This window comes from Pristiophorus japonicus, chromosome 8, assembly GCF_044704955.1.
Source record: "Pristiophorus japonicus isolate sPriJap1 chromosome 8, sPriJap1.hap1, whole genome shotgun sequence".
Lineage (NCBI taxonomy): Eukaryota > Metazoa > Chordata > Chondrichthyes > Pristiophoridae > Pristiophorus > Pristiophorus japonicus.
In genome coordinates this window covers 113,261,284-113,275,393 of record NC_091984.1, presented here as the reverse complement: position 1 = coordinate 113,275,393, position 14,110 = coordinate 113,261,284, and the positions used below count along the sequence as shown (strand labels likewise).

General features: G+C 44.1%; 1 protein-coding gene across 3 annotated transcripts in view; it reads right to left on the bottom strand.

Moving 5' to 3' along the window:
- LOC139268148 (potassium channel subfamily T member 2) overlaps nt 1-14,110 on the bottom strand; it is a 1,179,460-nt gene that overhangs the window by 633,190 nt on the left and 532,160 nt on the right. For all 3 annotated transcript variants that reach the window (XM_070886186.1, XM_070886187.1, XM_070886188.1), the window contains exon 9: nt 5,784-5,964. In XM_070886186.1, the coding sequence (XP_070742287.1) occupies nt 5,784-5,964 (181 nt within the window). The remainder of the gene's footprint in view (nt 1-5,783; nt 5,965-14,110) is intronic.

The window sequence follows — 14,110 nt, the reverse complement described above, 5'->3', positions numbered from 1 at the left end:
TGGATCCGACCTGACCTCCCTCCCACCGACCTGACCTCCCTCCCCCAGACCTGACCTCCCTCTCCCTCCCTCCCCCCGACCCGAACTGAACCGACCTCCCTCCCACCACCCCCCCGACCCGCGTTCCCCCCGACCCGACCCAGTGCCACCTACCTGTAAATCTGGTGCTGGGGACGGGCTCTGCCCGAAGTCTCGGTCCCGGCCCGTTCAGCCTCCCTCCCACTTCTCCTTCCCCCCCCCGCAATCTCCTTCCCCCCCCGCCCCATCTCCTCCCCGCCACCCATCTCCTTTCTCTCCTTCTCCCCCCTCCCCCCTTCTCCCCCCCTCCCCCTCCTCCCCCCTTCTACCCCCCTCCCCCTTCCCTCCCTCTGCTCCCCCCTTCTCTCCCTCTAACCCCCTCCTCCCCCTACCCTCGCTGTCAGAAACACAGACACTGTCAGACACAGAGTGAGAGACACACACACAGACAGACAGAGAGATAGAGACACTGACAGAGACACACTGAGGGGGGCATCCCAGCACGCTGTTGGAGGGCTCCCGGTACTGCAGTCGGTAAGTAGAAAATGTTTTATTTATTGATTTTTAAAAAAAGATTATTTCTTATTAATTTTTTTTGATTGATTTATTGGTTGATTTATTGATGTATTTATCATTTATTATTGATGATGGCTCTTTATTTGTAAAACTGAAGTGTTTAATGTTTGTAAACTTCTCTTTAAACCCCCCCCCCGCCACCATTCCCTACGCCTGATTTGTAACCTACGCCTGATTTTCTAAAGTGTAGACAAGGTTTTTTCGAGCGTACAAAAATCTTCACTTACTCCATTCTAAGTTAGTTTGGAGTAAGTTTTCACTCACAAAACTTTGAAATCAGGCGTAAGTGGCCGGACACGCCCCCTTTTGAAAAAAAAACTTTTGTTCCAAAGTGAAACTGTTCTAACTGACTAGAACTGGAGCAAACTAAATGACGAAAATTCCGATTTCTAAGATACTCCGTTCTACAGCAGTTGCTCCTAAAAATCAGGAGCAAATCATGTGGAAACTTGGGGCCATTATTTCTACATTTCAATCCATTGTACCCTGCACCTTGCAGATGTAATCAATGCCAGCTGCATTTAATCACGTGAGAGTGTGTGCAACCAGCATTACCGAACACAGATAATTGACCATGCAGTGCCTGTTTTACATGTGCTAAACAGCCTCCTAATCCTCCAATATAGCTGGCAGGAAGCACAAACTCATTACGAGCCAGAAGTACGCCGCCCTCCATATTGGTATCGGCAAAAAAATTAAAATTGCTGTCTATGGCCCACGCCTGGAACAGGAGTTCGGCCCCTTATCTGCATATGCAAAGAGCTTAACACCTGTTTGAAGCCCCCTCGGTAATATTGGTTTTCCATGTCTACATGCACCGACCAACCCCGATTGCTTCCCTAAAATTGCTGGTGCTGCCTTCTCCAAATCCCAGCCTCCGCCCTCCCCGATTGCCATTGATTGCTACCCTGTTTCCCAGCCCTTCCAACCAGATTACCTTCCTTCATGGTCGCCTTTAACCACTTACCATTCCTGTTTGCGTTGAGCAGCTCGGGGATACCTATTGGGTAACCACAGCTCGCCAGCTAAATGATAATGGGGCCCAAGGCTCAATATCGCATGCTCCTCAGGCCTATCCATTCAGGCACAGGATGCTTAAAAATGGCCATGGTCGATTTTCTAGACCATGATCATGGAGCATCTTGAACATCTGCTACTCACAAATCAGGATCTTTTAGTCAAGGGAAATGCTTACAGTGTGACTTCTCGGATTATGTTCAGTTTGACTAGAGACTAGAGAAAATGTATAATTTGCTAAATGAACTGGTGGAAGGGTATTAGTAAATATAGATAAGAAGGAAAGACAGACAGAGAGAACCAAGACAGAAGGGCAAGCGGAGAGAAAACTGAAAAAAAGACAACATGGAAAGAAATCTGGGTAAAAAAAAAGAGAAGATAAAAAAAAACACGAAGATAAAGAAAAATGAAAAGTAAGAGAAACACAAGCTGATAGTTCCTGTTATGGCGCTGGGAGAGGGTTTAAACACATTTGGCTTAGGAAGGGGCACCAGGATGAAGCATTAGAGAGAAGATATAAGGTTCAAAGAGGACTGGGAGAGACATACAGCATAAGAGTAAAGAGTAGTTCAGAAATAGGAGGGATCAGACACGAGGAAATGTGAGGCAGACTAAGATTTTTTTGGAGTGGAACATGGTATATAAGATTGGTGAACTGCAGGCATAAGTAGCCACATGTAATTATGATTTACTGGCAATAACTGAGATCTGGTTCAAACAAGGGGAGGAATTGGCACTTAATATTCCTGGCTGCAATGTATCCTGGAAAGATAGGAAAGGGACAAAAGGAGGGACAGTGGCAGTATTGATCAAAGATAGTGGTACAGCACTAGAAAGGGATGATATACTTGACGGTTCAGGCAGAATCTATTTAGTTAGAATTAAGGAACAACAGAGGAGCTATTATGCTGCTGGGTGTATAATATAGGCCACCAATTAGAGGAGCAAATTTACGGACAAATTGCAGAAAGGTGCAAGAACTTTAGAGTAGTGATAACAGGGAATTTCAATTATCCTAATATAGATGGGCTAATTTGCAGTGGGAAGGGCAAACAGTGTACAAGGGAATTTTCTTGATCAGTGTGTTTCCAGCCCAATGAGGAAAGAAGCAGTGCTAGATCAAATTCTGGGGGATGAAGTGGGACAAGTGGAGCATGTTTCAGTGAGAGAGCATTTGGGAAACAGTGATCACAATATCATTAGGCTTACAGTAGTTATGAAAAAGGACGAGGATAAAATCAAATGTGAAAATACTCACCTGGAGGAAAGCTAACTTCAGTAAGTTGAAAAGGGATCTGGCCCAGGTGGATTGGAATCAAAGATTGGCTTGTAAAACAGTAAATGGGCAATGGGAGGCCTTGAAAGAGGAGATAGTTCAGGTTCAGACTACAAACATTCCCATGAGGGGGAAAGGAAGGGCATCCAAAGCTGGAGCTCCATGTACGTCTAAAAATATAGCTGGCCCAGAATTTGCGGTAAGCGACGAAGCAAAGGCATTTGCCGCTTGCTCCGAAGAAAGCTGCCCACAGAGATCTCGCAATCTCTGTGGTGAGAAGTTTGCTTTTTTCGATGCTTTTCAGTGCAGTTTAGTGGGGATTCCCTAATGTGATCTGCTGTGATGTCAACAAGCTGTCTAAGCAGCCATGCACCATGCACATTGCGGAATTCTCACAGATGGGGAAGCAGGAAATGAGAATCTGCTTTTATCCCAAATTTTGAAAAATGTTACAGAGAGCAAAACAAAGATTGGGGCTCCCACTTTGGGATAAGGCAGAACCTAAAATATCATGAACAAACTTTAAAAAATAACAAACATTTTTTTTAAATTATAATTGTTATCATAATAGAGAAATTTGACACTCCACAAAATTAAAATTAGTTTTTTTAGAGCCATAACATTTGTTTAACAGTCAATACGCTGTTAAAATCCCAGTTAAACCTAATCCAACAAGGCCTAACATTTAATGGGGTATTTAACAGCGATATTACTGCGGAGAAACCCAAGTTTTCAGAAACATAAAAAGGGAGTTATGATCATAATTCAGTCGAGAGTGAAATTGAATACAAAATGTACAGAGGAGAATTATAAAAGAAAATAAGTGGGGCAAAGATAGCGCATGAGAATAGATTAGCAGGAAAAATAAAAGTGAACACAAATGGCTTTTAATAAACATACAAATAGGAAAAGGAAGATTGGTGTTGATTAGGGACCAGAAATTAGATATTCTTGTGGAGACAGAGGGCATGGCAGAGGTACTAAATTAATGCTTTGCATCTGTCTTCACTAAAGCAGATGCTGCCAATGTCACAGTAGAGTAGGAGGCGATAGTGATATTGGATAGGATAAAAATAGATAAAATAGGAGGTAATTAAGTTGGCAGCGCTCAAAGTAGAACAGTCACCCGGTCCAGATGGGATACATCCTAGGTTGCTGAGGGAAGTAAGGGTGGAAATTGCAGAGGCTCTGGCCACAATCTTTCAATCCTTCTTAGATATGGGAGCCAGAGAACCGAAAGGTTGCCAATGTTGCACCCGTATTCAGAAACGGGGAGGGATAAACCTGGCAACAACAGGCCAGTCAGTCTAACGTCGCTGGAGGGGAAATTTTTAGAGACAATAATCCAGGACAAAGTGAATTGGCACTTGGAAAAATATGGGTTCATAAATAAAAGTCAGCATGGATTTGTTAAAGGCAAATCATGTTTGACTATCTTGATTGAGTTCTTTGATGAAGTAACGGAGAGGGTTGATGAGGGTAATACGGTTGATGCTGTGTAATTCAAATTCTCAAACTGCCATCATGGGATTATTGGTCCAGGCCTCTGGATTACTAGTCCAGTAACATAACCACTACACTACCATACTCAGACTTAACATTTACTGAGCTGGTTAGTTAGAATAAAGATTTTTAACTCTGCTTTCAAATGCAGCTGTAAATTTGAGAAACTGAAATCATTTATGCTCCTCTCTGAAGCTTCAAATGTCAGATTTGTTTCCATATCTCTACAAACCAGGAAGAGTAAAGCAGTATTTCCAAATCACAGACTGGGTTTTCCTGTAATTGATTTTTTTTTTCACATTTTCTTTTTATATTTCTCTGCATGTTCCCAAAATTAAAAATAAAGCAGAAAGCAGAAAAAAAGAATGAAAATGTTATAAAATTGCTAAACACTAAATAAATACAATTGTCCTATTGAAGGGATTGCAAATGGCATCTTCTACTTCATTGGACCATAGATTAACAGATTTCATTATTTCCTCTTGTACATCTGTATTTAGGTTTGTTTCCTATAAAATTCAGGCTTTACCCTAGATATGGGAGCAATTGTGAAAGTAGGAAATCATGAGTCAGTCTATTGAAAAGATGAGTAAGCACATCATGCAAGTGTATGTAAGCAGCGCAGTTCAACGTAAGAAAAGTGTAAAGATGATTAATTATGCAGTTTAGTCTCTTTATACTAATTAGCAAACACAAAGCTTTGAGAACGCTCAGCAATACCACTTTCAATCTGAAACCTAATCCAGTTACCTGAATCAAATGAAAACATTCTATATGGTTAATGCGTTCTAGAAATACAATACATTTTCTATTGTATTTCTTAAGGAGTTGTTCAAACTTAGTTAAGAAAATACATAAATTGCATGGATAAAATTATATTAGTAATTAGCAACTAGAATACATAAATTTCTACAGTAGCTAGATTTTGGGGGAAAGTGCAAATTATTGGGCATTGTATCTTTACAGCAAATTATTTCAGTAATCATATTGGAAATAGGTTGTGTAAAAACTGTGCCGTGATCTCTATACCAATCATAAATTAATCTACAGAGGATAATTTTACTCCCTTGGTAAATAAATGGCAACAGTAGATGGTAATCACCTTTTCTGGCCTCATATTTGTTGTTCCTCGTATGTCATGATTAATATTTGCTTTCGAAAATGGGAATACAGCTGAATGTTTTCAGCTGACAGTGCAACAAATTATCTATTTATCTATGGAATTATACAATTATTTGAAATAAGTAGTGAGCCAGTTGAAAGTAGACCACACATGAAACAAAAAGTTTGAACAGTAATCATTAAAATATTTTTTAAACTAGCTTTGTAATACACACAGCATTGAAGGTTATAGATGTCATTAGCAAACATACTTCATGGATGCACTGCTTACCTGTATAGGCAAAACTACAAGGGCAACGCATATCATGATGACGACTAACAATTTGGAAGGCCAAATCTTGGGTGTGACATCACCAAACCCCACAGTAGAGAAGGTGACAATGCAGAAGTAAAGGGAATCAAACAGGGTCAGGTTATTCCCTGCTCGTTCCAAATGCTGTATTCCACAGATGCTAAAAATTGAAAGAACATTGAAGGGTTAAAATAGTACAGAACATTCTATAACCATACAAGCTAAAACCCACCTTCAGAACAGGAGGATATTTTCATTCTGAATTCATTAGTTGTTCAATAATCTCTAGTTTTTTGAAGGTGCATCATAATTTAATCTATTTTATTGCTACTTTCCTGGGGATTGCGTGATTCTGTTGTTTAAAAGTCATAGGATTGATTTAAAAAGTACATTTTTTGTAGTTTCATGCATTCTCCAATATGGCATTATTTGGCATTATTTTATTGCCTTAACCTGGTGACAGCTGTATGTGAAAACAAGGTAATTCAAAAAGGCATTTTCTGGGCAAAATATACCCTGCTTGTTATTCAGATTATTATAATTTAACAGCTAAATATAAATAAAAACAAACTTTTTTCAGTGTTGGATGCAAAATTATTCAACAAATCTCTGATAATATTGGAATCAGGGTTGCATTTGATCATATTTCCACTAATCAAAGCATTCAAACATTTGGAGACCTGATTTGAATTCTAGTCTGAAATGACATTCAGTGAAAGAACTTTGCCAGCTAACTCTTGACTAAACTTCCAGACAAAACAGTTTATGGTAGTGAACAATTGAAGCCTAGGACAGAGATCACAAATCAGACCAGTTTACTTCTCAGAAACATATTTGCTTTTGGCTGATTAAGGAGTGGCATTGTTGATGGGCATTGAAAATTCCTTTGGATATAGTCTTGTGTTCTGGGGTGTAACACAAAGTGGCAGCAGCAAGATTCTGATGGAGAACATTTAAAAAAAAATATTTGTCACTAACATTATTCACCCACCATGTTAACTAGACCAGATGAGGGAACAGATCTAGCAGTCCAAAAATTGGGCATCCATGACACACAGTGGGCTATCAGCAGAATTATATAACGTAATCTCATGGCTTGACACATCCTTTAATCCTAAATTATCACCAAGCTAGGAGACCAACCCTGGTTCAAATGAGGAGTGTAGAATGGTGTTCCACAAGGTATCATTTAAAATGAGGCACACATAGTGAAACTATAGCCTAAGGCTACTCATGTGCTAGATACCAAAATCAGTAGGCTATAGAAAGATCATTCTATTTCCTGTGCATGTTGTTGTGTTCTTTTTCACATCCTCCTTTCCCTTGTTCTGTTAATCTTCCAATTCTGAGGAAGGATCCATATTAAAAACCTCTTGCCTGTTCTCTCCACAGATGCTACCTGACCTGCTCAGTGTTTCCATTGTATCCTGTCTATGCTTCAGGCTTTAGATAAAGCTAAGCAGTTCGACAATCAAAGAATTAGAGCGAAGTCTTATCACATCCAGTCAAGAATGGTGACAACCAACATGAGGAAGAGGGTTATGAATGTTCCCATCTGTTAGAAACTAAAGATACCTGAAAATGTATATGGTCATGTGACTAAAATTATGACACGAAGAATGCTAGGCTGGATTTTTGGCTTGATGCTGCCTCTATTTTTGCCCCGGAGGGACGGCAGTAGCAATAGTAAGCACTTCTGGGTGGGCAGCCGGCCATCTTCCAGAGCCCCGCTGGGACTTTCGGTGCCGCTTGATGTCATGTATCTCACACTACTGTACACAAATGTATCTTACCATTGTCATGTATCTTACATTATTATATATAACTGTATCCTAACATGCTATACATGATTGTAATAAGATATGACCTGTAACCACCAGAATACCTTAACACCAGGGGTGCACTTGCAAGAGACAGGTATATAAGGACAGGTCTCAGGCAAGTGCAGCATTCCAGAGCTGTGAAATAAAAGTGCAGGTCCAGAGTGACCTTGACTTCACTACATGCCTCATGTGAATCTGTACTGAGGGGACAGGACTTTACAACCATACATGACTGTAACTAGATATGACCTGTAACCACAAGCATAACTTACCACCAGGGGTGTACTTGCAGGAGACACTGCACACCTGTTCCACACAGGTATATAAAGATAGGTCTCAGGCAAGTGTGGCATTCCAGAGCTGTAGAATAAAGGTGCAGGTCCTGAGTGACCTTGACTTCAGCATGTGCCTCGTGTAAGTCTGTACTACAGGGTCAGGACTTTACAGTGGCGACGAGTTACGGGATCACAGAATCCACAGAATGGCTACCAACGGATCAGATGAGAAATACAATGCTGGAGATAATTGGGAGGACTTTATAGAAAGGCTCCAGCAAAGCTTTGTAACCAAAGACTGGTTAGGCGATGATAAGGCAGACAAGAGAAGAGCCCATCTCTTGACCAGCTGTGGCTCGAAAACATACGCCTTAATGAAGGACCTGCTGGCGCCCGAGAAACCAGCAAGCAAATCGTTTGAAGAGTTGAGCACACTGGTGAGAGACCACTTGAAGCCAGCGAGCAACCTACACATGGCCAGACACAGGTTCTACAACTACAGACGCTGTGTGGGCCAGAGCATACCCGACTTTGTGGCGGAACTTCGGAGGCTGGCCAGTTTATGTGAGTTCTCCGATGAACGAAGGAGAGAAGTACTGAGAGACTTTTTCATTGAAGGAATAGGCCACGCAGGCATATTCCGAAAGCTCATAGAGACCAAGAACTTGACCCTAGAGGCAGCAGCACTGGTCGCACAGACATTCTTGGCAGGAGAAGAAACAACGAGATTGATCTATACTGCGGGTACGACAACTAGCGAAACATCGGAACAAGGGTTTCACAGCGTGAAACAAGCCGCTACCCCCACACATAGACAAAGGCAGGAGAGCAGGCCTTCAACAGCAGGCAGTCGCGGCAGAAGCCATCAAGGGCCACATGAATGGCTGTTCACACCTCATCAACCCACAATGTGAGCAATCAACTACAAACTGAGAGAAGCTCAAGAGAGATCAGCCAGACGCAGCACATCCTTCGGAAACAATGGAAGCGGTCTGTGCTGGAAATGTGGGGGAAGGCACTCATCAAGGGGGTGTCGATTTCAGCATGCCGTTTGCAGAAACTGCAACTATACAGGGCATCTGGCCCGCATGTGCAGAAAAACAGCAGCTCGGCTGGTATACGAATCGGAAGGGTCGGAAAGCGGACCAGAAGACAGTGGGGACAGTGCCCGGGACATCGAGGTACAGCGGGTCAACATGATCAATGTCCACTGTTCTTACAACAAGACGCCTCCAATAATGATGCGGGTCCTACTCAACGGGATACCCGTCAACATGGAACTGGACACGGGAGCGAGTCAATCTCTCATGAGCGTCCAACAATTTGAACAGCTGTGGCCGCACAAAAGCAACAGACCAAAACTCACAAGGATCAACACCAAACTAAGGAACTATACCAAAGAAATCGTCCCAGTCCTTGGCAGCGCCATGTTCTCAGACACACACAAAGGGACGGTGAACCGACTTCGCCTGTGGATTGTCCCCGGAGATCTCCCAGCACTGGTGGGGAGAAGCTGGCTGGCAAAACTAAATTGGAAATGGGATGATGTTCACGCCATGTCGTCAGAGGAACTGACCTCCTGCTCAACAGTTCTAAGTCGATTTGAACATCTCTTTCAGCCAGGTGTGGGCACCTTCAAAGGGGCTAAAGTTAAAATCTACATCACACAGGATGCTAGACCGGTCCATCATAAGGCTAGAGCTGTGCCTTATGTGATGAGGGAAAAGATTGAACATGAACTGGACCAGCTTCTGCGGGAAGGCATTATTCTCACCCGTGGAATTTAGCGACTGGGCACGTCCCATCGTCCCTGTGATGAAGCCTGATGGATCCGTACGAATCTGTGGGGATTACAAATCTACCATAAACAGAGTCTCCCAACAGGACCAATACCTGCTGCCCAGAGCTGAGGACCAATTTGCCACATTGGCTGGAGGAAAACTTTTCTCGAAACTAGATCTCACATCTGCGTATATGACACAAGAACTGACCGAAGAGTCTAAGCTACTCACCACCATCAACACACATCGAGGCCTTTGTCATGTACAATTGATGCCCATTCGGCATCAGGTCGGCAGCTGCTATATTCCAGCACAACATGGAGAGTCTGCTCAAGTCCATCCCGGGGACGGTTGTGCTTCAAGACGACATACTCAACACGGGCAGGGACACTGACTCCCATCTCCGCAATTTAGAGGAAGTACTAAAGCGATTGGATCGGGTAGGCCTAAGAGTTAAGAAATCCAAGTGTCTGTTCCTCGCGCCCGAGATTGAATTTTTGGGCAGAAGGATTGCCGTTGATGGAATCCGCCCAACAGAATCCAAAACCGAAGCAATTCGTCTGACACCCAAGCCCCGGAATGTCTCGGAACTGCGCACCTTTCTCGGGCTACTCAATTACTTTAGGAACTTTATGCAGAACTTGAGCACGCTGCTGGGGCCTCTCCACGTGCTACTCAGAAAGGGGTGCGATTGGTTTTGGGGGGACGCCCAGGAACGCGCCTTCAATAAGGCACGCAAACTTCTATGTTCCAACAGTGTTTTGACTTCTTTTTGACCCAGGTAAAAAACTAGTTCTCACGTGTGATGCGTCAGCGTATGGGGTCGGGTGCGTTTTACAGCATGTCAATGGTGCGGGTAAAGTACAACCCATTGCTTATGTCTCCAGGTCACTTTCGCGGGCGGAGCGCGGGCACGGTATGGTGGAGAAGGAGGCGCTCGCGTGCTTGTACGGTGTCAAAAAGATGCACCAATACCTTTTCGCGGTCAAGTTCGCGATAGAAACTGACCACAAACCCCTCACGTCCCTGCTATCCGAGAGCAATGCAATAAACGTTACCGCCTCGGCGCGCATTCAACGGTGGGCACTCATGCTGGCGTCTTACGACTACACAATAAGGCACAGACCAGGCACAGACAACTGTGCCGATGCGCTTAGCAGACTACCCCTGGCGATCACGGAAGGGTCCGACGAACAGGACTGTGAGATGGTCATGGCAATAAGTGCCTTTGAGTCCACAGGTTCGCCCATGACGGCTCGCCAAATCAGAGCCTGGACGACCAGCGACCCCACGTTATCATTAGTCAAAAGATGTGTTTTAACTGGTTACTGGGCAGAGGCTCGCAATGCCTGCCCCGAGGAGATCAAACCTTTCCATAGGCGCATGCATGAATTATCACTACAGGCAGACTGCCTGATGTGGGGCAGCCGTGTAGTCATGCCTTTGTGAGGCAGATAGGCATTTGTCTGGGAGCTCCACCGCGAGCACCCGGGGATCGTTCTCATGAAGGCCATAGCCAGATCCCACGTCTGGTGGCCTGGCATTGATGCGGACTTGGAGCTCTGCGTGCGTCGGTGCACCATTTGTACCCAACTCAGTAATGCCCCCAGGGAGGCCCCCCTAGCCCCTGGCTCTGGCCCACCAAGCCGTGGTCGCGGGTGCATGTAGGCTATGCGGGCCCATTCATGGGCAAAATGTTCCTCGTAGTCGTCAATGCATTTTCAAAGTGGATCGAATGCACCATTTTAAACTCGAGCACCACCTCCACCATTGTCCAGAGCCTTAGAACCATGTTTGCAACGCACAGAATTCCTGACATATTGGTCAGTGATAATGGTCCGTGCTTCACCAGCGCAGAATTCCAAGATTTTATAAGTGACCACGGCATAAATCACGTTAAGACGGCACCGTTCAAGCCGGCCTCCAATGGCCAGGCGGAGCGAGCAGTGCAAATCATTGAACAAGGCATGCTTCAAATCCTGTCGCGACTGCTGCTGGCATACAGATCTCGTCCGCATTCGCTGACTGGGGTTCCCCCCACGCAACTATTGATGAAACGGACGTTAAAGACTAGGCTTTCGTTAATCCTCCCAGACATGCATGAAATTGTTGAGGCAAAGCACCGGAAGCTAACCGAGTACCATGACTGAAATTCGAGGGGGAGGTGGAATGAGATAGGGGACAAAGTGTTTGTGCTAAACTATGGCACTGGTCCCAAATGGCTTGCAGGAACAGTAACAGGCAAGGAAGGAAACAGGCTACTAGTTGTACAAATGGACAATGGCCAAACCTGCCGGAGGCATGTCGACCAAGTAAAAAGTAGATTCACCAACAACACTGCAGAACCAGAGGCAGACTACAATGTGGAACTCACACCACACCTGGTGGACAGACAGAGGGAACAACCTGAAGAAAGGGCAATCTCAACAGACAGCCCAGGCGAGATACCAACAATCATACTGAACGAAACAGACAGCCCAGGTGAGATACCAGCAATCACACCGAAAGAAAAACAGGCATCAAGTCAAACAACTGAACCACAACTAAGACGCTCCACGCGAGAGCATAGACCACCTTGGTCTACATGCCTCCGGCATTGTCCATCTGGGGGAGGGTGATGTCATGAATCTCACACTACTGTACACAACTGTATCTTACCATGCTATACATGACCGTAACTAGATATGACCTGTAACCACAAGCATACCTTACCACCAGGGGTGCACTTGCAGGAGACACTGCATATCTGTTCCACACAGGTATATAAAGGCAGGTCTCAGGCTAGTGTGGCATTCCAGAGCTGTGAAATAAAGGTGCAGGTCCTGAGTGACCTTGACTTCAGCATGTGCCTCGTGTAAGACTGTACTGCAGGGTCAGGACTTTACAGTTTCGGTGGGGCACGGAGCATTCTAACCTGGGAGAGGCAAGCCAGTGTGCAATGCCCCTGGCTGCGACACCAGCTCGATTTTTGGCAGCTGCCCGATCCGTAGCATTCTGTGGAACGCCGTGCTGGAACCACCTGTGAAAGTGGGCGGTCTGAGCTGTAGCGTCTGCAGTGAGGTAAGTAATGTCGACCTCAAGTAAGTGTGATTGGCTTTTTTGTGTGTGTTATGTTGTGGTGGCATGCATTATTTACTGGGAATGTTTTTGGTATTTTTTTCAGGCTTTTCTTTTCCCCCCAGACCTCTTACAGAGCGCTCCGAGGCTGGCTGTTTATCTCAGGATTTTCACATGCTCATCTGGCCTAGCACCTTAAGAAAAGTGTGTAACGCCTCCCTTAGTGCTCCGCCCCACACTTAGGGCCTAGCTGCTGAATTTTGCTGACTGATGCGCAAACTGTTTCCGGTTGTAAACTTTACCGGCCCACCACCAATACCACCCCAAAATGAACAGAACCGAAAAAGCTGTGCTTAAATGGTTATGTTCACACTGGAGATGAAAACTTTCCTTAGACCAGATAGATGCTTAAAAGTGCTAGTGTTTTGCTTTCCTGCGGAGGGTATAGAATTATGTACTATCTACAATCTTCCTGATGTAAAATGATTATCTGTTATTTTAAAGTTAAGACTTGAACCTTATTTATATATTTTATGTCGAATGCTAAGTTAGGAATTAAAGTTAGCTCAACAGAACTGCTTGCAAAGATAATGTTAGGAAGTTGGGGAAGTTAGCTTAAACAATCTCCGAAAGGAGCAATTTGTTAGGTCATAAAGACATGTAACGACCGATTGAAGTGTTACATAGTTCTGTTTTGGGTCCCATAGTAGAAAGAGTACTAGGCTAGGCCTTGTATTAATGGTACCCAAGAGGATAGGGACGAGAGAGATAAGATCATGAGACATTCTTCCAAAGGAAGAACTTTCAGTAAGTATAAATAGGAAAAGACATGTGACAACACTATTATTGCAAAAGTTTAATTTATTAGGGTGGGCTTTGTTTTGACAATCCAGACAAAGAACTCGAGGCCCCATTGGATATTGAGAGTTTGGGTCACTTCTATAGGTTAAGAGGTCTCGTCAATAGCCCGCTTCCGGCCCACCCCTAAAAATAGAATAAAAATAACCTCCTGAAAGCTTGTCCTCACAGATGGAGGAGAGAGGAGGCGCTCGATGAAAGGAAGAGAAGCCGCTCAGAGACCTGCTCACGTGTGCCAACCATTTGTTTGATCGGATCAGTATCAGCTACTTGTCATGGTCGTATGTTTTTGCTGTGTAACTAATGTGTTATATTTCATCTTAAATTCTGATTAAACACACTATATCCACCAAATTGGTTTGCATTCGAACCTGATTATTTAAAGTGATGAGAGATAGCCGTAAAGAGGTATTTCTAATACATCCTCAACTATGGAAGAACCAAGCATGTGAGTGGTAAAGATGAGACTGAAATGCTGGCAATTTCAGCCAAAAGTACTAATGTATGATGAA